At 52.6% G+C, this 27,985-nt stretch overlaps 1 protein-coding gene across 4 annotated transcripts; it reads left to right on the forward strand.

Annotated features, from left to right (window-relative positions):
- LOC116955052 (RNA-binding protein with multiple splicing 2-like) lies at positions 1 to 27,682 on the forward strand. Of its 4 annotated transcripts, none has more exons than XM_076052773.1 (8): positions 1 to 91; positions 5,840 to 6,701; positions 18,392 to 18,469; positions 20,470 to 20,508; positions 21,486 to 21,548; positions 23,085 to 23,235; positions 24,817 to 24,992; positions 26,624 to 27,682. In XM_076052773.1, the coding sequence occupies exons 2-8, from the start codon at positions 6,633 to 6,635 to the stop codon at positions 26,684 to 26,686; spliced, it is 639 nt and encodes a 212-aa protein (XP_075908888.1). In that variant the 5' UTR covers positions 1 to 91; positions 5,840 to 6,632; the 3' UTR covers positions 26,687 to 27,682. The 4 variants fall into 4 exon arrangements, 3 of the variants coding, with proteins under 3 accessions (XP_075908888.1, XP_075908887.1, XP_032831892.1); XR_012929728.1 differs by lacking the exon at positions 1 to 91 and having other exon boundaries at positions 4,463 to 6,701; positions 26,624 to 26,761; positions 27,569 to 27,682; XM_076052772.1 differs by lacking the exon at positions 1 to 91 and having other exon boundaries at positions 4,463 to 6,701.
- The last annotated feature ends 303 nt before the right edge of the window (positions 27,683 to 27,985 follow it).

Raw genomic sequence — 27,985 nt, forward strand, 5'->3', positions numbered from 1 at the left:
CCGGGCGTGACGCGCGCGCTCTGCCTCGAGCCCGGAGGCTCCTCCGCTCACTTCGGCACGAGAAGCGTCGCGCGCTCACACACAGAGAGGGGTAACGTCTCATCATCACCACCATCATCACCATCATCACCACCATCACCACCATCATCATCACCATCATCACCATCATCATCACCATCATCACCACCATCACCACCATCATCATCACCATCACCACCATCATCATCACCATCATCATCACCATCATCACCATCATCACCATCACCACCATCATCACCACCACCACCATCATCACCACCATCACCACCATCATCATCATCATCACCACCACCATCATCACCATCACCACCTTCACCACCATCATCACCATCATCACCATCACCACCATCATCATCACCATCACCACCATCATCATCACCATCATCACCACCATCACCACCATCACAACCACCATCACCATCATCACCACCATCATCACCATCACCACCATCATCACCACCACCATCATCACCATCACCACCATCACCACCATCACCACCATCATCATCACCAACATCACCATCACCACCATCATCACCATCATCATCACCATCATCACCATCACTCATCACTACCAGCGGCAAAACTATCATTATTACCATCATCATCAGTACCATCATCATCACCATCACCACATCATCATCACCACTACCATCATCACCACCATCACCACCATCACCATCATCATCACCATCATCATCATCACCACCATCATCACCATCACCACCTTCACCACCATCATCACCATCATCACCATCACCACCACCATCATCATCATCATCACCATCACCACCATCATCATCACCATCATCACCATCATCACCACCATCACCACCATCATCACCACCATCACAACCACCATCACCATCATCACCACCATCATCACCATCACCACCATCATCACCATCACCATCACCACCACCATCATCACCATCATCACCACCATCATCACCACCATCACCATCACCACCATCACACACAGAGAGGGGTAACGTCTCACCATCACCATCATCACCATCACCACCATCACCATCATCACCATCATCACCACCATCACCATCATCACCATCAACACCATCACCACCATCCTCATCATCACCATCATCACCATCATCACCACCATTATCACCACCATCACGACCATCATCACCATCATCACCATCAACACCATCACCACCATCATCACCACCATCATCACCATCACCACCATCACCATCATCACCACCATCACACACAGAGAGGGGTAACGTCTCATCATCACCATCACCACCATCATCACCATAACCATCATCACCATCACCACCATCACCACCATCATCACCATCATCACCATCAACACCATCAACACCATCACCACCATCACCACCATGACCATCATCACTATCACCATCATCACCACCATCACCATCATCACTATTATCACCATCAACACCATCACCACCATCACCACCATCACCATTACCACCATCACCATCACCACCATCACCATCATCACCACCATCACCATCATCACCATCATCACCATCACCATCATCACCATCATTATCACCACCATCATCACCACCACCATCACCACCATCATCACCATCACCACCATCACCACCATCATCATCACCACCATCACCACCATCACCACCATCACCACCATCATCACCATCATCACCATCAATACCATCACCACCATCACCATCACCACCATCACCATCATCACCACCATCACCATCATCATCACCATCATCACCATCAACATCATCATCACCATCATCACCATCACCACCATCACCACCATCATCACCATCACCACCATCACCACCATCATCACCATCACCACCATCACCACCATAATCATCACCACCATCATCACCATTACCACCATCACCACCATCATCACCATCACCACCATCACCACCATCACCACCATCATCACCATCACCACCATCATCACCATCACCACCATCATCACCATCGTCACCATCATCACTAATCACTACCAGCAGCAACACCACCATCATCATCACCATCATCACCATCACCACCATCATCACCATCATCATCACCATCATCACCATCACTCATCACTACCAGCGGCAAAACTATCATTATTACCATCATCATCAGTACCATCATCACCATCACCATCATCACCATCAGCAGCATCATAATCAACACGATCATAGCTACATTATATTATCAGTGGTGTAGTGACTACATTATCAGTGGCGTAGTAACTACATTATCAGTGGTGTAGTGACTACATTATCAGTGGTGTAGTAACTACATCATCAGTGACGTAGTAGCTATTTCATTAGTGACGTAGTAACTACATTATCAGTGGTGTAGTAACTACATAATCAGTGGTGTTGTAACTACATTATCATTGACTTAGTGACTACATAATCAGTGACGTAGTAACTACATCATCAGTGGTGTAGTAACTACATTATCAGTGGTGTAGTGACTACATAATCAGTGACGTAGTAACTACATCATTAGTGACGTAGTAACTACGTTATCAGTGGCGTAGTAACTACACAATCAGTGGTGTTGTAACTACATTATCATTGACGTAGTAACTACATCATCAGTGGTGTAGTAACTACATAATCAGGTGGTGTAGTAACTACATCATCAGTGACGTAGTAACTACATTATCAGTGACGTAGTAAGTACATAATCAGTGACGTAGTGACTACATCATCAGTGACGTAGCAACTTTGTCATATTTAGTTCGACAGGAGGAATCCGATGAGCTCAGCTCTTTGTCTCCTTTTAAGTCGACGTCTGATTGGTTCTCTCTCTGAGTCGTCTGCAAATGTTCAGATTAGTCTGCAATTCCACTGACCAGTCATTCTAATCTATACTCTCTATTGCATATTTGTGGGCGGATGTATTTATGGATGTGTGTGTGTGTGCATACAAGCACGTGTGCCGTGCCGGCCTTCATAGTTGCTCGCTAACAGCACTTGCCCCAAAAGTCTGTTACAGGCTATAGGAGTGGATATTTGTCTTGTGTGTCGTTCATGTCGATGTATATGTTTATTTCTTCGTATATCTGTACATGTCTATGTATATATCTATATATATGTGTGTATATGTGTGTCCATGTTGACCATGTATATGTGTGTATGTCTATGTATATGTGTGTCTATGTGTATGTGTGTCTATGTGTATGTGTATATGTGTGTGTCTCAGTCATGTTTTGCGGAGGGGTCAAATACTTATTTCCCTCATTAAAATGCATATCAATTCATAACATTTTTGACATGCGTTTTTCTGGATTTTTTTTGTTGTTATTCTGTCTCTCACTGTTCAAATAAACCTACCATTAAAATTATAGAGTGATCATTTCTTTGTCAGTGGGCAAACGTACAAAATCAGCAGGGGATCAAATACTTTTTTCCTTCACTGTATGTATATATGTGTCTGTATATATGTGTATATATGTGTATGTATATGAGTGTGTATATGAGTGTGTATATGTGTGTCTATGTATATATGAGTGTGTGTCTATGTATATGTGTGTCTATGTATATTTGAGTGTGCGTATATGAGTGTGTGTGTCTATGTATATATGTATATCTATATATGTCTATGTATATATGTATGTGTGTCTATGTATATATGTGTGTGTATATGTGAGCTTATGACCGGCTCCAGTTTAACAGCAGAGGTCTCACTCCGAATCAGTCGAGCGGCAATATCTTTTCATCGGTTGCGTAACGCTGTGTGGAAGCTACCTGGTCTGTCGCTCCGCACTAAGCTTCAGGTCTTCTCGGCCACGGTCATTCCCTCCCTTCTCTACGCTTGCGAAACTTGAACCCCCCTAATGGAACATCTTCGCCGGTTAGAAACATTTATGCTGGCCTGCCTACGATCCATCCTGGGTTTAACCAGGCTGGATTGTGTGAGGAGCTCACAATTCCTTGAAAGATCTGGGCACGGTCCAATCGGTGAGCTCCTCCGGCAGGCAAGGCTGCGTTGGCTGGGTCATGTAGCCCGCATGCCAAAACAGCTTTTGTTCGGCCGGATCGAGGGGGCTAAGCGGGCGCGGCACGGGCTAGAGAAGAGATGGAGTGACGTGGTACAGGCGGACGTGGAGCTGAGTGGACTTGCCGATGACTGGTACTAGCGGTGTCAAGATCGGCCTCTGTGGAGGAGGCTCGTGAAGGACGCTACTGGGCAGTTGGAGGCAGTCGCCCTCCAACAACAACGGAGGGCGGAGGAGCGACGCTCACAACAACGAGCGGAGCGCCGGTTGGCTAAAGCACAGCAGGTTGGCACAGTAGGGGGTACAGGTGGTGCATCAGCCAGTCATCTCAGTCAGTCGACCCGTGGCATCTGGGTCTGCCCCGTGACCTCCTGCCAGCGGGCGTTCGACACTTCACGTGGCCTCAAGGTACACATAGCCTGGCACAAGCGTCGTGGTGACGTCACCGCCACTTAGTGGCGAATGGCGGTTGTTGTTGTCTATGTATATATGAGTGTGTGTGTATATATGAGTGTGTGTGTGTCAATGCATATATGTATCTATATGTGTGCCAATGTATATATGTATGTGTGTATATGTCTATGTATATGTGTCTGTATATATGTATATATGTATATGAGAGTGTGTATATATGTGTATATATGTGTATGTGAATGTGTGTGTCTATGTATATCTGAGTGTGTATATATGCATATATGAGTGTGCATATATGTATGTATATGTGTATATATGTGTATATGTATATATGTGTATATATATGTGAGTGTGTGTATGTGAGGAGCGGTAATGTCGCAGTGAGCGCTACGAACCCGCCAGAGCTGAGTTCGATTCCCGCTCACGGCCACCACCACCGGCGACGATTTTCTGAACCGGTCCTGGGCCTCCCCTAGGTCGACTCAGCCCCAAATGAGTAGCTGTTGCGATGTGTAGTAAACATCGCCACTGGGGAGACAAAGGCGGCCGGGCGTGCGTGGTGCCGGCCACCCACCCCCTCGTGTTCCACGGTTCCGGCCTTTGTAGGTGCTGCGACTCGCTAGCGGCACTTGCCCCGACAGTCTGTTGCAGGCTACACGGCAGGGTTCTTTGTCTTTATCTTTGCATGTGGTGTTGATGCGACTGAGATCAGTCGATTTGTCGACTTGTGTGTGAGCAGCTAAGAATGTTTTAATGGACCAGGATAAACTACTTCTAGCTAACCAGGTGTCAGGCCAACTACGTGACTCTAAGCAGGTGGAGAACCCAACGAAGTGGCTTCATCATCATCATCATCACGTGAACATTTATAGCGGCAGTATAAGTTAAATGTGTGATGTCGATTTTAAATGTGGAGGGGAAAACCGGAGGACTCTGAGATTTTAAAACAATCCACGCCACCACGGTGAGAGGGAGAGAAGCAGACTCCAAATATACAGCAGCAGGAGTCTGGGTCGGGATTGAACCCACGACATCCTGCGTACTAGGCGAGGGAGTTAACATCTCATAGCCACGTCCTTAAGAGAGTTTCCTGAGAGTCTCATCAGCACGTGGAGACGCCCTGGGGCGTTCATGCGACTGCTCGTCAGGAGTTGTGCGAGATCACTGCTCTTGTAAAATGTGATGTGCGATTTTAGAAAGCTCAGAGTCGATGGGCTGAGAGTCAACAGCTGATCGTGTGATAACAATGCATGGTCATCGTGACGTACAATCAATGGCGTTAGATGAGCTGGCATGATTACGATCAATGATTACAGAATGTTGAATCGTTACGTGATTGCTGATTGCGACTCGAGATTCTTCTAACGCTCCGTGCGCGCCTTTACATTTCTGTCACAGAAACATCATCACACGACATCACCGCTCACCCATCACACGACATCATCACCACCACCATCACCACAACCACTGCTGGCATCATCACCATCATCACCACCACCACCACAAAAAAATCACCATTAGCATCCATTCCAAAACCATCATCTCCACCATCATCTCCACCATCATCATCATCTCCACCATCATCATCTCCACCATCATCATCATCTCCACCATCATCATCATCTCCACCATCATCATCATCATCATCTCCACCATCATCATCTCCACTATCATCATCTCCATCATCATCATCATCTCCACCATCATCTTCATCTCCACTAGCATCATCATCTCCACCACCATCATCATCATCTTCACCATCATCATCTCCACCATCATCATCATCTCCACTAGCATCATCATCTCCACCACCATCATCATCATCTCCACCATCATCATCTCCACTAGCATCATCATCTCCACCATCATCATCTCCACCATCATCATCATCATCCCCACCATCATCATCATCTCCACCACCATCATCATCATCTCCACTAGCATCATCCCGACCAAGATCACCATCATATAAAAAACAGAACACTAAACAATCATCGTGATCACATAAAGAATACTCTCATCCTATTACCACCACCATCACCACCACCACCCTCCAATCACTACCACCACCACCATCACCACCACCCCATCAGCACCACGACTACCATCCTATTCCCATTGCCACCACTACCCCCATCCTCCCATCACCACCATCACCACCACCACCACCACGACTACCATCGTCACCGCCATGAACGGCGTCTCCACGGTGGTGGAAGCGGCGGCGGCCTCGCAGCTCGACGAGGAGGTGAGACTCCGGGTAAGGGCAGGGGGCGGGCGGGGGGGGGGGGGGGGTAACGAGGCGCAGCTCCTGCAAACGCCGTGCCTCGTGCCGCTGCTGGCGGATGAGCCTCTGTGCGGGCACTTTTGGGTTGCAGCAGCCACACTTTACCCCACCGCAGGGCGACTCACTCGAGCCGAACGACTGTCGGCGGAAACTTCATTTGAAGCTTTCGTGACTGCGGGAATTAATCTTTGGTTCTTTCGGTAAAGTCGCGAGGAAAGAAAATAAATTAAGTAATAGAGTACGACGTTTCGGTTACAACACAAGCAGTCGTCATCGGGTAGAACTACATTTGAGAGAGAGACGAAACACAGACACGGAGACACACAGACAGACACACAAGCAGACAGAGACAACACAGAGACACACAGAGAGACACACACAACATAGACACACAGACAGATACACAAGCAGAGAGAGAGACACAGAGACACACAGAGAGACACACACAACATAGACACACAGACAGACACACAAGCAGAGAGAGAGACACACACACAGAGAAGCACAAAGAGACACACACAACATAGACACAGGCAGACACACAAGCAGAGAGAGACAACACAGAGACACAGAGAGACACACAACATAGACACACAGACAGACACACAACATAGACACATAGACAGACACACAAGCAGAGAGAGACAACACAGAGACACAGAGAGAGACACACAACATAGACACACAGACAGACACACAGAGAGAGACACACAACATAGACACACAGACAGACACACAGAAAGAGACAACACAGAGACACACAGAGAGATACACAAGCAGAGAGAGACACACAGAGACACACAGAGAGAGACACAGACAGACACACAAGCAGAGAAAGACAACACAGAGACACACAGAGAGACACACAACATAGACACACAGGCAGACACACAAGCAGAGAGAGACAACACAGAGACACACACAGAGACACACAACATAGACACAGACAGACACACAAGCAGAGAGAGACACACAGAGAAACACAAAGAGAGAGACACACAACATAGACACACAGAGAGACACACACAACATAGACACAAAGCTGTACTGTATGTTGTGTGTACCGTATGTGTTGAACTTCTTTCGCACCGTACGTAGCCAACCTTCTGAAAAGGAGCTACGTAGCTCGGTGGGGCCTTACCTAGTAAAAATAATTAGTTTAGCTTTTGTATTCTAATGGTCTTAATAGTGGATATACTGTCTTTATAGGGGATATACTGTCTTTATAGGGGATATACTGTCTTTATAGGGGATATACTGTCGCTGTGGTGTACTGCTCCATATAATCATCTGTAGAGTGTATAGGCGGCATTACATACTGTGTGTGATAGTGTGTGTGTGTGAGATACTGTGGGTGTGTGATATACTGTGTGTGTGATATACTGTGTGTGTGATACACTGTGTGTGTGATATGCTGTGTGTGTGTGCCCTGGTGGTCCCCCTCTTTAAGAAGAGGGACCGCACAGACTGTAACAACTACAGGGGCATCTCACTCCTCAGTGTGCCGGTAAAGATCCTGGCAAGGATAATTCAACATCGCCTTGCCAGGCACGCTGAGGAGAGGCTTGCGGAGCCCCAATGCGGTTTCAGGAAAGGGCGGTCCTGCACAGATGCCATATTTTCTGTCCGTCTGCTACAGCAGAGGTGTAGGGAATTCCAACAAGACCTACATCTCTACTTTATTGACCTGGTCAAGGCCTATGATACCATCAGTAGGCCTGGGCTCTGGGTCGTTCTTCGTCGTTCTTCGTGCTTTTGGAGAACCTGACCCTCTGCTCACGATCATTAAGGTACTTCATGATGGTGAGCGGGCCCGGGTAAAACTACGTGGCCGGGAGTCAGAGCCATTCCCTGTACACCTTGGGGTGCGACAGGGATGTCCTCTGGCTCCCACATTATTTAACATCTATTTTGACCACGTAGTTCGTGAAGCCTTCAATAGCTGTACCGGGGGAATCTCCATATGGTACAGATATAATGGGAGGCTGATCGATGCCCGGGTGCGGTCAAGGGATGGTTCCCTATTGCTCAACCACGTTATGTATGCTGATGATTTGGTAATAGCTGCTCAGTCAGAGGAGGAGTTTGAGACGCTGCTGCTGAGACTGGAGCGTGCCACTAAGAGGTGGGGCCTTACCATCAGCCCCACCAAAACTAAGCACCTGCCTGGATATTTTGTACCATCGCACACTCCACCCCCACAACTCCCAATCGGTGATGGGGCAGTTGTGGAGAGAGTGGAGAGTTTCCCATACCTGGGCAGTGTGCTTATGACTGGCTCCAGTTTAACAGCAGAGGTCTCACTCCGAATCAGTCGAGCGGCAATATCTTTTCATCGGTTGCGTAACGCTGTGTGGAAGCTACCTGGTCTGTCGCTCAGCACTAAGCTTCAGGTCTTCTCGGCCACGGTCATTCCCTCCCTTCTCTACGCTTGCGAAACGTGGACCCCCCTAATGGAACATCTTCGCCGGTTAGAAACATTTAGGCTGGCCTGCCTACGATCCATTCTGGGTTTAACCAGACTGGATTGTCGGGTGGCTAAAGCACAGCAGTTTGGCACAGTAGGGGGCACAGGTGGTGCATCAGCCAGTCATCTCAGTCAGTCGACCCGTGGCACCTGGGTCTGCCCCGTGACCTCCTGCCAGCGGGCGTTCGACACTTCACGTGGCCTGAGGGTGCACATAGCCTGGCACAAGCGTCGTGGTGATGTCACCGCCACTTAGTGGCGAATGGCGGTTGTTGTTGTTGTGTGATAATCTGTGTGTGATATACTGTGTGTGATATGCTGAATGTGATATGCTGAATGTGATACACTGTGTGTGTGATACACTGTGTGTGATACACTGTGTGTGTGATACGCTGTGTGTGTGATACGCTGTGTGTGTGATACACTGTGTGTGTGATACTCTGTGTGTGTGATACACTGTGTGTGTGATACACTGTGTGTGATACACTGTGTGTGTGATACACTGTGTGTGTGATACGCTGTGTGTGTGATACGCTGTGTGTGTGATACACTGTGTGTGTGATACTCTGTGTGTGTGATACACTGTGTGTGTGATATGCTGTGTGTGTGATACACTGTGTGTGTGATACACTGTGTGTGTGATACACTGTGTGTGTGATATACTGTGTGTGTGATATACTGTGTGTGTGATACACTGTGTGTGTGATACGCTGTGTGTGATACACTGTGTGTGATATACTGTGTGTGTGATATGCTGTGTGTGTGATACGCTGTGTGTGTGATACACTGTGTGTGTGATACACTGTGTGTGTGATATACTGTGTGTGTGATATACTGTGTGTGTGATACACTGTGTGTGTGATACACTGTGTGTGTGATATGCTGTGTGTGTGATACGCTGTGTGTGTGATACACTGTGTGTGTGATACACTGTGTGTGTGATACACTGTGTGTGTGATATACTGTGTGTGTGATACACTGTGTGTGTGATACGCTGTGTGTGATACACTGTGTGTGATATACTGTGTGTGTGATATGCTGTGTGTGTGATACGCTGTGTGTGTGATACACTGTGTGTGTGATACACTGTGTGTGTGATATACTGTGTGTGTGATATACTGTGTGTGATACACTGTGTGTGTGATACACTGTGTGTGTGATATGCTGTGTGTGTGATACGCTGTGTGTGTGATACACTGTGTGTGTGATACACTGTGTGTGTGATATGCTGTGTGTGAGGCTAAGCGGCTCTTAGCCTGGGGGTGCACGCAGCCCCCTGGGGCGGAGCGAGATCCCCTTTCTGGGGAGGGGGGGGGGGTGCGAGACGTGGCCAGATGTGTTAGACGGTAAATCATCTAAACACGACTGTCGCACGGGCACGTGCGAGCAACTAACGTTGATTCAGCAGACCCCAAAGTGTCCATTCACACTGACCCTTGCAAGGGTCAGCAGGTCACGTGATATATATTTATATATATATCACGTGACCTGCTGACCCTTGCAGCAAAGGGGATGGGCGGGGCGCTGTCGGTGACCGCTTTGTGACGTCTTCCACCACGTGGCTCCTCTTTGTTGCCATGGTTGCCAATCCCCCCCTCCCCCACCCCCGATCATGGCCAATGACGACGATAATGATGATATAAGTGCGTGTACAAGATAGTTTATACATATGGAGTATGTGTAAATGTATATATTATTACACTATTTATATACTGCATATATACTGAGTGTGTCAAAAAAATGTTAACACTTACACGGGACTATAGTTTCTAATGGAAAAAAAACGAATAATAGTGGACTGTAACGTGATAACAAACGTGATGTTAACAGCTTCAACAAGTTAAAGAGTCTCCACTTGCTCGCCATCATTGTCACCACGTGGCCTGGCATCTTCTCCAGGTGGTTTCCAGAGCCCGGAGGAGCCACATTCCTCGTGGTGTTGTTGCAAATTCTCCGAAGTGTTAACACTTTTTTGAAGCACCACCTTGTATATTGGAGTGTGTGAATGTATGTTGAGTGTGTGGGGAGCGGTTAGCGCTACGAACCCTGCAAAAACCCGAGTTCGATATCCGCTCACAGGGACTAACAGTGGCTGCGAAGATCTGAACCCATTCTGGGTCTTCCCCAGAGGTCAACTCGGCCTTAAACGAGCACCTGGTGCGATGTGCAAACATCAGCACCGGGGAGACAAAGGCGGCCGGGCGTGGTGCTCGCCACCCCCACCCCGTCATGTACAGTGCCAGCCATCGTCGGTGCTGCTTCTCGCTAACAGCACTTGCCCCAGCTGTCTGTTAAGGCTACACGGGTGATCTTTGTCTTTGCCAAATGGTAAGCGGTGGTGCAGTGGGGAGCGCATGGCGCGACCGACCTCAATTCGATTCCCGCTCCCGACCAACATCAGTGACGAATGTGTGAACTGGGTCCCCGAACGCGACAGCATCGGTGCGGCGTGCGCGGCTTGGAGCATCACCGGGGAGACAAAGGCGGCCGAGATTGGTTCTTGTTTGACGTTTCGGCCCCGCTTTAATAGGTGCTCGCAAACAGCACGTGACCCGAACGCGCTCCTCTGTGGTCGGGGTGAAGGCGACAAAGAAGGGAGATTTATTTGGTTTCACTTATTTTCTCGGGTTGATGCAACGAAGCGAAGCTTACGAAAATAAATATATTAGGCCCGTGATGGTAACGACAATAAATAAACGCACACACGTAAATAAATTGGAACCCAGCAATTTGATGTAATTATCCTGCATTCCACAGGAAAACATTTCCTAATTGCTGACGGAAGTAAACTGCAGTGGACTTCTCTCAAGGGGTTTACATCACCACGAGGCACGATCGATCCACTGCTGGATGAAGGGCATCTGTCCACTCGACATGATCATCGCCATCATCGTGATCATGATGCACGATCGATCTACTGCTAGATGAAGGGCATCTGTCCACTCGACATCATCATCGCCATCATCGTGATCATGATGCACGATCGATCCACTGCTGGATGAAGCGCATCTGTCCACTCGACATGATCATCATCATTGTGATCATGATGCACGATCGATCCACTGCTGGATGAAGGGCATCTGTCCACTCGACATGATCATCATCATCATCATCGTGATCATGATGCACGATCGATCCACTGCTGGATGAAGGGCATCTGTCCACTCGACATGATCATCATCATCGTGATCATGATGCACGATCGATCCACTGCTGGATGAAGGGCATCTGTCCACTCGACATGATCATCGCCATCATCGTGATCACGATGGGCCTACGGCCACGCGTGACCCGCTTGATACACGTGGACCCTGCCCGGTCTGCACACGGTCATTATAACTCGATAGACGATGCAGATGCCTTGTCGGAGGTTCTTCTTATCGAACAGCTTCCCTAGTCGAGGTTTTTGTTGGGTTATATCGCGTCAATATACAAATGTGTCGTCAAACCCGCCACCACCACACACAGCCAACTAGTAAGAGTTCAAACTAGATTAGTAAGAGATGTCACGTAAACAGAACGTGGCAATTAGTGACGAGTTCAGCACCACACCCTCTTCCCCCCTCCTCCACTACCTACTACTACCTCCACCTCCTCATCTACTCACCTCCTCCTCCTCCACCTCCTCCTCTACCTACCTCTTCATCTATCTCCTCCTCCACCCACCTCCTCCTCATCTACCTCCTCATCGCAGGCGCGCTCCCCCCACCCGCTCGCCCGTCAGCCCCTGAACGTCCAAAGTCGCCGCTCGGTAGAGGCCGGCCAGCTCGCTCCTGTCTCGCGCGGTGTTGCCACGTGAAGTGTCGAAGGCTCCCTGGCAGGAGGAGGTCTCGGGACAGGCCCAGCAGGTGCCATGGGTTGGCTGATTGAGATCACCTGGGAGATGCACCACCAGCTGTAACCCCTACTGTGCCAACTTGGTGTATTTTATCTGCCCGGCGCTCCGCTCGTTGTTGTGAGCGTCGCTCCTCCGCCCTCCGTTGTTGTTGGAGGGCGACTGCCCCCAATTGCCCAGTAGCGTCCTTCACGAGCCTCCTCCTCCACAGAGGCCGATCTTGACACCGCTGGTACCAGTCATCGGCAAGTCCACTCAGCTCCACATCAGCTCCATCTCTTCTCCCGCCCGTGTCGTGCCCGTTTAGCCCCCTCTATGTGGCAGAGTAGAAGTTGCTTGGGCATGCGGCTGGGCATGCGGGCTACGTGACCCAGCCAACGCAGCTTTGCCTGCCGGAGGAGCTCACGGATGGAAACGTGTCCAGATCTTTCAAGGATTTGTGAGCTCACACAATCCAGCCTGGTTACACCGAGTGAGGATCGTAGGCAGGCCAGCCTAAATGTTTCTAACCGGCGCAGATGTTCCACCAGAGGGGTTCACGTTTCACAAGCATAGAGAAGGGAGGGAATGACTGTGGCCGAGAAGACCCGAAACTTCGTGCGGAGCGACAGACCAGGGAGTTTCCATACAGCATTGCACAGCCGATGAGAAGATAATGCCGCCCGACTGATTCGGAGTGAGACCTCTGCTGTCAAACCGAAGCTGGTTATAGACACACACATAGACACACACATATATACATAGACACACATAGACACACACACACCTCTACATAGACATACACTCAAAGACAAGGACATACACATAGACACACACATAGACATACACATAGACACACACATAGACATACACAAAGACATACACATAGACACACACATAGACACACACATAGACACACACAGACATACACATAGACATACACATAGACACACACATAGACATACACATATATAAAAAAAAAACCTGGGAAATTCGGAGACAAAAGCATCTGGTGACGTGCGTGTATAAAAGTGACGCATTAATAGTTGAGTGTGGATTAATGAATGAGTGATGAATGTTTGATGAAGCCGGGGACCCACGGGGAAGCTCTTAGGGGGTTCACCACGTGGTCGGCGCGGATTTCACGGCACGGCGAGCACGGCAGAGGTGGCCCTCGTGGAGCGGTGGGGCAGCGGTTAGCGCGCTGTGAGTGTGGAGCGGTGGGGCAGCGGTTAGCGCGCTGTAAGTGGGGAGCGGTGGGGCAGCGGTTAGAGCGCTGTGAGTGGGGAGCGGTGGGGCAGCGGTTATCGCGCTGTGAGTGGGGAGCGGTGGGGCAGCGGTTAGCGCGCTGTGAGTGGGGAGCGGTGGGGCAGCGGTTAGCGCGCTTCCTCGACGAACCCAGCAAGAGAACCCCGAGGTCGATTCCCCCTCGCGTCCACGGCCACCGACGCCGGTGACGATTGTCTGAACCGGTCCTGAGCCTTCCCCTTAGGTCGACTCCACCTTAAATGAGTAGCCGGTGCGGTGTGTAGTAAACATCAGCAATGGGGAGACAAAGGCGGCCGGGCGTGGTGCCGGCTCACCCGCCCCCTCGTGTGCCACAGTGGCGGCGTTTATCGGCGCTGCTGCTACTCGCGAGCAGCACTTGCCCCCACAGTCTGTTTGAGGCTATACGGGGGATCTTTGTCTCTGCACGTGTATGAGTACACGGGATGGACCCCTTGGTCAGGATCGCCGTCAGTTACCCAGGTCAACTCACGCTACTGGACATCTATGAACAAGAGCTTCATAGCTCATCGGATTTCTGCAGTCTAAATAAAGATTCGGATTCTGAATTGAGCTCGGTAATCCTCGCCTCTCCAGAGTTCACAACCGGTGAGCGCAGAATAATACAAACCCGACCTCACTCATGAATCTCAATTGTATTATTTACCCACTCAACGACTCACTCACTCACCCATGCACTCACTCATCCATCCATTCACTCACCCACTCACTCACTCATCCATCCATTCACTCACCCACCCACTCACTCACCCACTCACTCGTTAACTTGCTCACTCACCCATCCACTCACTCACCCACTCACTCACTCATCCACCCACTTACTCATCCACCCACTCACTCACCCACCCACTCACTCATCCATCCATCCATTCACTCACCCACTCACTCACTCATCCATCCATCCACTCACCCACCCACTCACTCACCCACTCACTCGTTAACTTGCTCACTCACCCATCCACTCACTCATCCACCCACTCACTCACCAACCTACTCACTCAGACTTTAAGCCTGGTCTCTTGAGAGCTCTCAGTCGGGTTAAAACAAAACCAACAACATCATTATCACCGTGCCCCCTCCAATAGCTCTACTGCCCCCCCCCCACGTCCCCAGCCCCTCCCCCCCAACACCCGACCCCCCAACCCCTCTCCTGCCCCCCATCAAAGTAAATCTGGAGCCGAGGTTGAATCTTCACTTCTACAAATAAAACCCAAGGGTGACGATCCCCAACCCCCCCCTCTCGCGGGAGCTCTGGGGGCTCCGTGGGGCGGGGGAGTGGTGGAGGGGGGCGGGGCCGTGGGTGGGGGTGGGTGTGGGTTGGGGGTGGGTGTGGGTGTGTAAGGAGTGGATACAGTAGGTGTGGGTTCTGGGTAGGGGTGGGTGTGGGTAGGGGTGGGTGTGGGTAGGGGGTGGGGGTGGGTAGGGGTGGGTAGGGGGCTGGGTGGTGGGTAGGGGTGGGGTGGTGGTGGGTGGGTGGATAGGGATAGGGGTAGATGTGGCTAGGGGTGGATCTGGTAATTGTTGCTCAAAGGAGGAGTTGGAGGCGCTGCTGCTGAAACTGGAGCTTGCCACTAAGAGGTGGGGCCTTACCATCACCCCCACCAAAACGAAGCACCTGCCTGGGTATTTTGTACCATCAGACACTCCACCCCCTCAGCTCCCCACTGGTGATGGAGCAGTTGTGGAGAGCATGGAGAGGTTTCCATACCTGGGCAGTGTGCTCATGACCGGCTCCGGTTTGACAGCAGAGGTCTCACTCATCGGTTGCGTAACGCTGTGTAGAAGCAACTTGCTCACTCCACACAAAGCTTCAGGTCTACTCGACCACGGGCATTCCCTCCCTTCTCTACGCTTTTGAAACGTGGACCCCTCTAATGGGACATCTGCGCCAGTTAGAAACATTTAGGCTAGCCTCCCTACGATCCATCTTGGTTTTAACCAGGCTGGATTGTGTGAGGAGCTCACAAATTCTTGAAAGATCCGGAGAAAGTCCCATCGGTGAGCTCCTCCGGCAGGCAAGGCTGCGTTGGCTGGGCCATGTAGCCCGCATGCCCAATCACCGCATATTCAAGCAACTTCTACTTGGCCGCATAACGGGGGCTAAACGGGCACGACACGAGGCTAGAGAAGAGGTGGAGTGATGTAGTACAGGAGGACGTGGAGCTGAGTGGACTTGCCGGTGACTGCTTCCAGCGGTGTCAAGATCGGTCTCTGTGGAGGAGGCTCGTGAAGGACGCTGCTACTGGGCAGTTGGAGGCAGTCGTCCTCCAACAATAACGGAGGGCAGAGGAGCGACGCTCACAACAAAGAGCAGAGTGCTTGTGGCTAAAATGCAGCAAGTTGGCACAGTAGGGGTTACAGCTAGTGGTGCATCTACAGGTGATCTCAGTCAACCAACCCATGGCACCTGCTGGGTCTGTCCCGAGACTTCCTCCTGTCATCAGCGAGCCTTCGACACTTCACGTAGCCTCAAAGTGGGGTAGGGGTGGAGCTGGGTTGGTCGGGGTCGGTAGGGGTGGAGCGTTGGTGGGGTGGATACGCGTGGGTAGGGGTGGGGGTGGGTGGGTAGAGGAGGGGTGAGTGGGTAGGGGTGGGGGTGGGTGGGTAGGGGAGGGGTGGGTAGAGGTGGGGGCGAGGGCTGGCCAGCTCACCGGTGGCAGGCCCCATTCATTATTGACGACCGCGCGACTCGGCTCCTGCGGTTTGGGGTGCCAATCATCCACACGCGTCCACTTCTTTGTGGCGTTAATCACCTGGCGCCCGTGTCTGCGTGCTCGCAGAGAGTGTGTGTACGTGTGGTGTATGTGTGTGAGTGTCACTGTGTGCACGTATGTGTGTGAGCGTGTGTGTGTGTTTGGGGGGAGCGGTAGTGTAGCGGTTAGCGCGTTTCTCTACAAACCCGACGACCCGAGTTCGATTCCCGCTCACGGCCACCAACACCAGTGACGATTATATGAACCGGTCCTTGGCCTCTACTTGGCCTCCCCTAGGTCGACTCGGCCTCAAATGAGTACCTGGTGCGGCGTGTAAAACTTCGCCACTGGGGAGACAAAGGCGGTCGGGCGTGGTGTTGGTCACCCACCCCCTCGTGTGCCGTGCCGGCCTTCATAGGTGCTCGTGAACAGCTGTCTCGTGAACAGCTGTCTCGTGAACAGCTGTCTCGTGAACAGCTGTCTCGTGAACAGCTGTCTTTGTAGAAGACGCGCACCGGACGTAGCAACCGTGCCCATCGGAGAGTCGTGGGTGACGTCGCCAGCCTCGCCCGGCCCTCTGCCCCCGCCCTTTCACGCGCTCGGTCTGCGTGGCTGCACCTTTAAACTAAAACTATTTTTTTTTTATTTTACCAAGGTAAGGCCCCACTGAGCTAGCTATGCAGCTCTTTCACAAATGATAAGTCAACTAACTGGCTTATCACGTGGACATATACAGCAGCCAAATACTCTCAATGCATGTTTCTAAATGTGGTGGAGAAAAACCATGGAGAGAGAGACACGCAAACTCCAAATATACAGCAGCAGGCGTCAGGGTCTGGATCAAACCCACGACCTCCTGAATACCAGACGAGGTAGTTAACATCTCCTAGCCACCGTGATGATGATGAGAGAGAGAGACACGCAAACTCCAAAAATACAGCAGCAGGCGTCAGGGTCGGGATCGACGCCACGAGACCTCTTGCGCACCAGGCGAGGGAGTTAACATCTCCTAGTCACCAGGCGAGGTGGTTAACATCTCCTGGCCACCGTGGCACCCAACGTTATTTATTGTGTCGTGTCGGCTGGAGGAGGGCTGCACGACACAGCATGGTTACTTGTGCGCCGATCTGGTCTCCTCGCCTTGGCTGCCCACACTAATCTCTCGGGGTGCTGCCACAGTGAGATGTGACCGTGACTACTGTTGACTATCATGAAACAAAGTTATAAGAGTTCACGAATCCGCCACGTGATTGCATCCTCCTCTCTCCACCTACCTCCTCCTCCTCTCTCCTCCTTCTCTCTTGTTCCTCCTCTCTCTCCTCTCTCTTCCTCCTCCTATCACTGTCTCCTCCTCCTCTCTCCTCCTCCCTCCACCTCCCACCCGAATCCCCCTCCCGCTCAGGTGCGCACTTTGTTCGTGAGCGGCCTGCCCATGGACATCAAACCCAGGGAGCTCTACCTGCTCTTCCGACCTTTCAAGGTGAGCCTCACTCTTCAGGAGCCTTCTCTCAAGCGACGTCAGGTGACCCAGCCAGGTGACCCAGCTAAGTGATTTAGCCAAGTGACCCAGCCAGGTGACCCAGCCAGGTAACCCAGCCAGGTAACCCAGCCAGGTGACCCAGCCAGGTGATTTAGCCAGGTGACCCAGCCAGGTGACCCAGCCAGGTGACCCAGCCAGGTGATTCAGCCAGGTGACCCAGCCAGGTGACCCAGCTAGGTGATTTAGCCAGGTGACCCAGCCAGGTGACCCAGCCAGGTAACCCAGCCAGATAACCCAGCCAGGTGACCCAGCCAGGTGATTTAGAAAGGTGACCCAGCCAGGTGACCCAGCCAGATGACCCAGCTAGGTGATTTAGCCAGGTGACCCAGCCAGGTGACCCAGCTAGGTGATTTAGCCAGGTGACCCAGCCAGGTGACCCAGCCAGGTAACCCAGCCAGATAACCCAGCCAGGTGACCCAGCCAGGTGATTTAGAAAGGTGACCCAGCCAGGTGACCCAGCCAGATGACCCAGTTAGGTGATTTAGCCAGGTGACCCAGCCAGGTGACCCAGCCAGGTAACCCAGCTAGGTGACCCAGCCAGGTGATTTAGCCAGGTGACCCAGCCAGGTGACCCAGCCAGGTGACCCAGCTAGGTGATTTAGCCAAGTGACTTAGCCAGGTGACCCAGCCAGGTGACCCAGCTAGGTGATTTAGCCAGGTGACCCAGCCAGGTGACCCAGCCAGGTAACCCAGCCAGATAACCCAGCCACGTGACCCAGCCAGGTGATTTAGAAAGGTGACCCAGCCAGGTGACCCAGCCAGATGACCCAGTTAGGTGATTTAGCCAGGTGACCCAGCCAGGTGACCCAGCCAGGTAACCCAGCTAGGTGACCCAGCCAGGTGATTTAGCCAGGTGACCCAGCCAGGTGACCCAGCCAGGTGACCCAGCTAGGTGATTTAGCCAAGTGACTTAGCCAGGTGACCCAGCCAGGTGACCCAGCCAGGTGACCCAGCCAGGTGACCCAGCCAGATAACCCAGCCAAGTGACCCAACTAGGATCGGATCGTGACATTGATGAGGCCCCAAACTCCATCAAGCTTCAGGAGGCCTGATTGAGGAATGCCTGTAGATTATTTATTTTGTCATATCGGAATTAAATGAACAGTTTTAGAAAGTTATTTTTCCCACCGCTATCTTCTTTATTTTTAAACCAATGACGTAAAACTTTAAACTTCGTATACATTATGTTTTCTTTTTTATAGCCCCCCCCCTCTCCTCGCAATGTGAAACCCTAAACTGTTGCTCAACTTAGCTTAGGTGCAAACCATCAGTCGTGATGACTTCGTGTGGGTGGGTGAGTGGGCGAGTGAGTCGTGGGTGAGTGGCTGAGTGAGTCGTGGGTGAGTCGTGGGTAAGTAGGTGAGTGAGTCGTGAGTGAGTGGGTGAGTGAGTCGTGGGTCATTGGGTGAATAAGTCATGGGTGAGTGGGTGAGTCGTGGGTCATTGGGTGAGTAAGTCATGGGTGAGTGGGTGAGTGAGTCGTGGGTGAGTCGGTGAGTGAGTCGTGGGTGAGTGGGTGAGTGAGTCGTGGGTAAGTAGGTGAGTGAGTCGTGAGTGAGTGGGTGAGTAGTGGGTCATTGGGTGAGTAAGTCGTGGGTGAATGGGTGAGTGAGTCGTGGGTGAGTGGGTGAGTGAGTCGTGGGTGAGTGGGTCAAGTGGGTGAGTGAGTCGTGGGTGAGTGGGTGAGTGAGTCGTGGGTGAGTGAGTCGTGGGTGAGTGGGTGAGTGGGTCAAGTGGGTGAGTGAGTCGTGAGTGAGTGGGTGAGTGGGTCAAGTGGGTGAGTGAGTCGTGGGTGAGTGGGTGAGTGGGTCAAGATCGGCCTCTGGGGAGGCGGTTCGTGAAGGATGCTACTGGACATTTGGGGGACAGTCGCGTTACAGCAGCGGAGTGATGCGGAGTGATGCGGAGTGATGCGCTGCCTTACTCTGTGCTGTGTGCAGGGCTATGAGGGTTCGCTGATTAAACTCACCTCCAAACAGGTACACTCACCACTCACCACTCACCGCCCACCGCTCACCACTCACCACCCACCACTCACCGCCCACCACTCACCACTCACCGCCCACCACTCACCGCCCACCACTCACCACTCACCGCCCACCACTCACCACCCACCGCCCACCGCTCACCACTCACCGCTCACCACTCACCACTCACCGGCCACCACTCACCACTCACCGCCCACCACTCACCACTCACCATTCACCGCCCACCACTCACCACTCACCGCCCACCACTCACCACTCACCGCCCACCGCCCACCACCCACCACTCACCGCCCACCACTCACCGCCCACCGCCCACCGCCCAACACTCACCACTCACCGCCCACCGCCCACCGCCCACCACTCACCACTCACCACTCACCGCCCACCACTCACCACTCACCGCCCACCACTCACCACTCACCGCCCACCGCCCACCACTCACCACCCACCACTCACCACTCATCACTCACCACTCACCACTCACCGCCCACCACTCACCACTCACCGCCCACCACTCACCACTCACCACCCACCACTCACCACTCACCGCCCACCACTCACCACTCACCGCCCACCACCCACCACTCACCACCCACCACTCACCACTCACCACCCACCACTCACCACTCACTGCCCACCACTCACCACTCACCACCCACCACTCACCACTCACTGCCCACCACTCACCACTCACCGCACCTCACCCACGCCTGTTCCTCAAAGCGACTCTCACGTGCAGGCTGCTGCACGGATACCGTGCAGGAGAAATTCGTGAATGTGCGCAGTGAGCGACGGCTCCACTTCGCTTGCGACGACAAAACGCGCCGATACTCAACGTCAAACACACGCCTTGCTTAACGCGCCGCACACCTGGGGAGACAAAGGCGGTCGGGCGTGGTCTTGGCAACTTGCCCCAATGTTCTGTTTAAAGGCTACACGGGGGACCTTTGTCTTTGTCTCCCGTCCAGCCGGTGGGGTTCGTGATGTTCGACAGTCGATTCGAGGCAGAGACGGCCAAGAACTCCCTCAGCGTGAGTCCCTCCTCCACAGCGCCTCTCACCTGGTTCAGGATCTCACTTGGTTCAGGATATCACCTGGTTCAGGATCTCACTTGGTTCAGGATCTCACTTGGTTCAGGATCTCACTTGGTTCAGGATCTCACCTGGTTCAGGATCTCACCTGGTTCAGGATCTCACCTGTTTCAGGATCTCACCTGGTTCAGGATCTCACTTGGTTCAGAATCACACCTAGTTCAGGATCACACCTGGTTCAGGATCTCACTTGGTTCAGGATCTCACTTGGTTCAGGATCTCACTTGGTTCAGGATATCACCTGGTTCAGGATCTCACCTGGTTCAGGATCACACCTGGTTCAGGATCTCACTTGGTTCAGGATCTCACTTGGTTCAGGATCTCACTTGGTTCAGGATCTCACCTGTTTCAGGATCTCACCTGGTTCAGGATCTCACTTGGTTCAGAATCACACCTAGTTCAGGATCACACCTGGTTCAGGATCACACCTGGTTCAAGATCTCACCTGGTTCAGGATCACACCTGGTTCAGGATCTCACCTGGTTCAGGATCTCACCTGGTTCAGGATCTCACCTGGTTCAGGATCTCACTTGGTTCAGGATCACACCTGGTTAAGGATCTCACTGGGTTCAGTCTCTCATCTGATTCAGACTCTCACCTGGTTCAGGATCTCACCTGGTTCAGGATCTCACCTGGTTCAGGATTTCACCTGGTATTCTGACAATTTAATATTTTTAAAATCAGGGCCCCCATACATTCATCAATAAGCAAATATCATCCACTGGGCCGATCTTCTCCGCTGAGCGTGGCGCCCCTCGATCCTGTCGCCCTGATGAGGTCCTCCTGGCAGGAGAGATGACATTAAATAAATAAATAACCGAATGCATTGGTGTGATGGGGGGGGGGGAGAAAATTAATTAGCTCGTGGAGTATTTGGCTCAAGTCCTTCGCGGTGACAAAAGTCACAATCAGAATATGTATTTATTACTGGAGGAGGAATCCGATGAGCTATGAAGCTCTTTTTTTCCACAGATTTCCAGTCGAGGGGGCACGGGGGTCAGGACGTTACAACGACAACAAACGATAGAAAAACACGATAGGAGGGCAAAGTATAGGAAAGGTAAAACAAAAATCACTTTAAAATATACTATATTTTTCAATACAAAAAACATATTTTTTAATCTTACCAGATTGTAAGGCCCACTGAGCCATTAGCTTCATTTTCAGAAGCGACCGTGGCTGTCACAAATGACGGCTCAACAAAGTGGAGCTATCATGGTCACGTGGACATTCATAGCAGCAGGCAAACACTCCTCGACACGTGTGATGTCGAGTCTAACTTGAAGCGAAAAACCGGAGGATCCTGAGAAAAGTCCACGGGGAGAGAGAGAGAGACACTCGCACACTCCCAATATACAGCAGCAGCAGCAGGCGTCAGGGTCTGAATCGAACCCACGGCCTCCCGCATACCAGGCGAGGGAGTTAACATCTCCTAGCCACCGTAGCTCCTCTCTTCCCCTTTCTCGCCCCCCGCAGGGAATCCGCTTTGACCCCGAGAGCCCCCAGACCCTGAGGTTGGAGTTCGCCAAGGCCAACACGAAGATGTGCAGGGGCAGACTGGGCAACGTGGGGGCGGTGGCGGGGCCGCACCTCGCCCTGGCGCCTCACTTCGTCACGCGCGAGACCTGTGAGTGACATCACGAGACCCGCGAGTGACATCACGAGACCCGCGAGTGACATCACGAGACCCGCGAGTGACATCACGAGACCCACGAGTGACATCACTAGACCCGTGAGTGACATCACGAGACCCGTGAGTGATATCACGAGACCCGTGAGTGACATCACGAGACCCGTGAGTGACATCACGAGACCCGTGAGTGACATCACGAGACCCGTGAGTGACATCACGAGACCCGTGAGTGACATCACGAGACCCGTGAGTGACATCACCAGACCCGTGAGTGACATCACGAGACCCGTGAGTGACATCACCAGACCCGTGAGTGACATCACGAGACCCGTGAGTGACATCACGAGACCCGTGAGTGACATCACGAGACCAGTGAATGACATCACGAGACCTGTAAGTGACATCGCGAGACCCGTGAATGACATCGCGAGACCCGTGAATGACATCACAAGACCCGTGAGTGGCATCGCGAGACCCGCGAGTGACATCACTAGACCCGCGAGTGACATCACGAGATCCGCGAGTGACATCACGAGATCCGCGAGTGACATCACGAGACCCTCGAGTGACATCACTAGACCCGCGAGTGACATCACGAGATCCACGGGTGACATCACGAGATCCGTGGGTGACATCACGAGACCCGCGGGTGACATCACTAGACCCGCGAGTGACATCGCGAGACCCGCGAGTGACATCACGAGACCTGTCAGTGACATCACGAGACCCGTGAGTGACATCACGAGACCCGTGAGTGACATCACGAGACCCGTGAGTGACATCACGAGCACAACGGGCCCTGTCTAGCCCCTTCGCAGGCTGTCGGGGGCAGGTGGCAGCGCCTACGGAGGCCGAGAGCGCCCGCGTGGGTCGGTCAAGACACCAGCACCGCGCCTCGGCCGCCTTTGTCTCCCCAGTGCTAGCGATATTTACGCACCGCACCATGGAACTCATTTTGAGGCTGAGTCGACCTAGGCGGTGGCCCAGGACAGGTGCAGAGAATCGTCACCGGCGTTGGTGGCGGCCGCCGCGAGTGGGAATGGAACTCGGCGGGTCTCTGCCGGGTTCGTAGCGGCAGCGCGCTACCCACCGCACCCACCGCTCCCTCGGCACAGACTTGCGGGGCAAGTGCTGTGAGCGAGCACACACATGGGCGAGCATTCACACACGGCCACACACACGCACAACAAGCGCCCATTCGCCACTAAGCGACGGTGACGTCACCACGGCGCTTGTGAGTTGTGCCAGGCTAGGTGCACTTGAGGCCGTCACGTGAAGTGTGGAAGGTTCTCCGACAAGAGGTGACGGGGCAGACCCAGGTGTTGTGGGTGCACTGACTGAGATGAATGGCGGATGCACCACAGCACCCAGCTATACTCCTCCCTGTGCCAACTCGCTTCGTTTTATCCACCCGGCACTCCGCTCGTTGTGAAAATAATGCTGACGCCACTGCTGCTGCTGATCATGATGCTGCTGATGATGATGCTGACGCTGATGATGGTGCTGATGATGATGGCCATGTTGCTGACGATGCTGATGATGATGATGCTGATGATGATGCCACTGTGCGCTCAGACGAGCTGGCGGGAGCGGCCCTGCTGCCCGCGGGCCCGGACGCGTGGGCCGCATACCACCCGGCACTGTACGCAGACGTGGGGCCCGCGGTGGCCCACGCCGCCTTCCCCGCCTCCTCCTCCTCCTCCTGCTACCCCACGGCCACCGCCACGGCCACCTCCACGCTGCACGCACAGGTGCCGTGCCGCCCTCCATCACCAACTCGCTCGTTCATCCGGGCACCGTCACAGAGACTCGCGCGCTCACCCGCTCGCTCGCTCGCCCGGGCGCTCACCCGCTCGCTCACTCACCCACACACTCACCCACACACTCACCCGCTCGCTCACCCGCGCGCTCACCCGCTCGCTCACTCACCCACACACTCACCCGCTCGCTCGCTCACCCGCTCACTCACTCACCCACACACTCACCCGCTCGCTCACCCGCTCGCTCACTCACCCTCACACTCACCCGCTCGCTCACCCGCGCGCTCACCCGCTCGCTCGCCCGGGCGCTCACCCACTCGTTCACTCACTCACCCACCTCCTCTCACAGAGACTCACTCACCCACTCAGTCCACTGCTCGCTCAATCACTCGCTCACCCACTCACTGCCACAGAGACTCATTCATCCGCTCGCTCACCCACCCGCTGTTACAGAGACACTCTCACCCACTCACCCACTCGCCAGCATGCTCATCCAATCATTGACGCACCCGCTCACCCACTTGCTCACCCGCTCACTCGCTCGCTTACTCACTCATTCACCCACCCACTCTCACAGAGACTCACCCACTCGCTCCCACTCGTTCACCCACTCATTCACCCACTAACTCACCCGCTCACTCGCTCACCCACTCACTCACTAACTCACCCACTTGCTCACCCGCCCACTGTCACAGAAACTCTCTCACCCACTCGTTCACCAGCTCACTCACCCACACGCTCACCCACTCACCCACCCACTCTCTCGCTCCTGCGCTCCTTCGCTGCCCGCACCTCGCCCGTGGGTTCACGTCAAGCGTGCAGGCCGGGGCGTGGTGCCGGCCACAACACCCCCTCGTTAGCAGCAAGCACTTTCCCCAACAGTCTATAAAGGCTACATAGGGGATCTTTGTCTTTTGCGTGTGCGGCCTCAGCGGGGCGATACTGGAGGCTGCGTTGCCCGCACTAAAAGCCATTCCCGAATGAGAGGGAGACAGAGAGAGGGTGGGGGGGAGGGGAGACGGAGAGAGCTCAACCGCGTGCATTTTTAAAGCCACGTAAAAGTTTCACAGTCGTGTTCAGCGAACTGTGAGATGATGATGATAGGAAGAGACGAAGTGTGAGGAGCTAGAGTGTGAGTGTGGCGAGATGTTAACTACCTTGCCGGCTATGCAGAATTTAGTGGGTTCGATCCTGACCCTGACGCCTGCTGCTGTATATTTGGCATTTACGTCTCTCGCTCTCTCTCCCCGTGGTCGCGTGGATTTTTCTCCGGGCCCTCCGGTTTTTCCCCCTCCACATTTAGAATGGACATCACGCGTTCAGAGTATTGGCTGCTATACATTTCAACATGATGATGATGATAAGCCACTTGCTTGAGCTATGATTTGTGACAGCCAGGTCACTTCTGAAATAAGAGCTATATAGCTCAGTGGGCCTTTATCTGGTAAAATAAAAAACTTTTTTTTGAAAAAATAGTTTAGCTTGTCAACATTTTTGTTTTATTCTAAACAAACAAACGACCAGGCCTCTGCCAAGCGACCTTTGTGCCACGTGGCCGTGGGGGTGACTGGACGCCATTTTCCCCGCCCCGCCCCACCCCGCCCCCTCCCATGACGTCACAGATGCGCTGGTTCCCGCCCATTGACGTGACGCAGCAAACCTGGAAGACTCGGCAGTTCTGCTGAGTGACTCCCACAACGATCATGGCCACCACCACCACCTCCACCCCCCGACGCCACCGCCGCCACCACTACCGCACGGTAGGAAGGTTGCCGTTCGCTACGTACCGGTGCAAAAGGCGTCCAACATGCAACGTGCATACACGCACGTGCGTAGTCAGTGGCGGACTGGAACTGAGGAACCGTCCATAAATGACGTCACGCACCTGGGGGGGGGGTCCAGACATTTGTGACGATGTGTGACGAGGGGGGGGGGGTTAGAAATGTGACGTCACATCAAAATGCGAACCTTTAAATAAATATAGACAACACGTTCTACTCATATTCTTGGTTCTTTCGGTAAAGCCACGTAGAAGGGAAACAATAAAATAATAAAAATATAAAACAGTACAATTTTACTTATTTAAATATACTTTTTTAATAAATGTTTTCTCCTACAACATCAGAGTGCAGCGCCACATTAAATACGCACTACAATGTCAATAGTTTAAAGCGATTTGAAGCATGTATTATATTTTTTTGGGGGGGGGGAGGGGGCAGAGCTTTGTGACGTCATATTTGTCATGTGACGAGGGGGGTCAAAAATCGTCCAAAATCGCGTGACGTCATTTATAGACGGCCCCTAAACAAAACATCGGCCCAGGCATGATAAACCACACCGGCCACAACATTCTGGCTATGCAGTCGCTCGATTTGCGACGTGACGACGTGTTAGCGTGACGATTCTATTGACGATTGTTTGACGATTCACTCCCACTGTGTAATGATCATCGCCACGACCACGACCGACTCTGAAGCTGCTCTCTTAATGATGACGGCGCTGATGGACGCCGATGGTGATGACGACCCCTAATGGTGCCCGCGACGTTTCTCGTCCCCCCATCACAGGGCCACCTACCAACGGGAGGTTGTTCTCAACGCGTGCCGCGCTTGCATGGATTTTATACTTGCCTCTGCTGCTGCATTCCCACTTCGCTACTTTCACTCATGGGGGCTGGGGGGCGGGGGGGGAGCTGGGGGGGGGGGGGGGGCTGGGGGGGGCTGGGGGCTGGGGGTGGGGTTGTGTTCTTCTTTGAGTTGTGCAGCGCTGCGACTTTGACTGCAGGCATACCCCGGTTCAAGGCCCAGGACGCGTTCCTTCCTAAAAACCGGAACGTCAATGGAAAGTGCTCGAGTTGTCAACTTGCTTTGAGTGTGTTTAGTTTGTTGTCCTTCCCCCCACCCCCTGCACCTCCGATTATCACGGTTGGCTACGTACGGTGCGAAAGAAGTTCAACATACGTACATACAAAGCAGAGAGATGGG

This window comes from Petromyzon marinus, chromosome 57, assembly GCF_048934315.1.
Source record: "Petromyzon marinus isolate PM22_M1 ecotype Great Lakes invasive population chromosome 57, UKy_Petmar_22M1.pri1.0, whole genome shotgun sequence".
NCBI classification, from domain to species: domain Eukaryota; kingdom Metazoa; phylum Chordata; class Hyperoartia; order Petromyzontiformes; family Petromyzontidae; genus Petromyzon; species Petromyzon marinus.

Coding starts and splice junctions, on each gene's coding strand:
- LOC116955052 (XM_076052773.1), top strand. CDS start 6,633: ATGAACGGCGTCTCCACGGTGGTGGAAGCGGCGGCGGCCTCGCAGCTC. Junction 6,702..18,391: donor ACGAGGAGGTGAGACTCCGG/GTAAGGGCAGGG, acceptor CCTCCCGCTCAG/GTGCGCACTTTGTTCGTGAG. Junction 21,549..23,084: donor CGGCCAAGAACTCCCTCAGC/GTGAGTCCCTCC, acceptor CGCCCCCCGCAG/GGAATCCGCTTTGACCCCGA.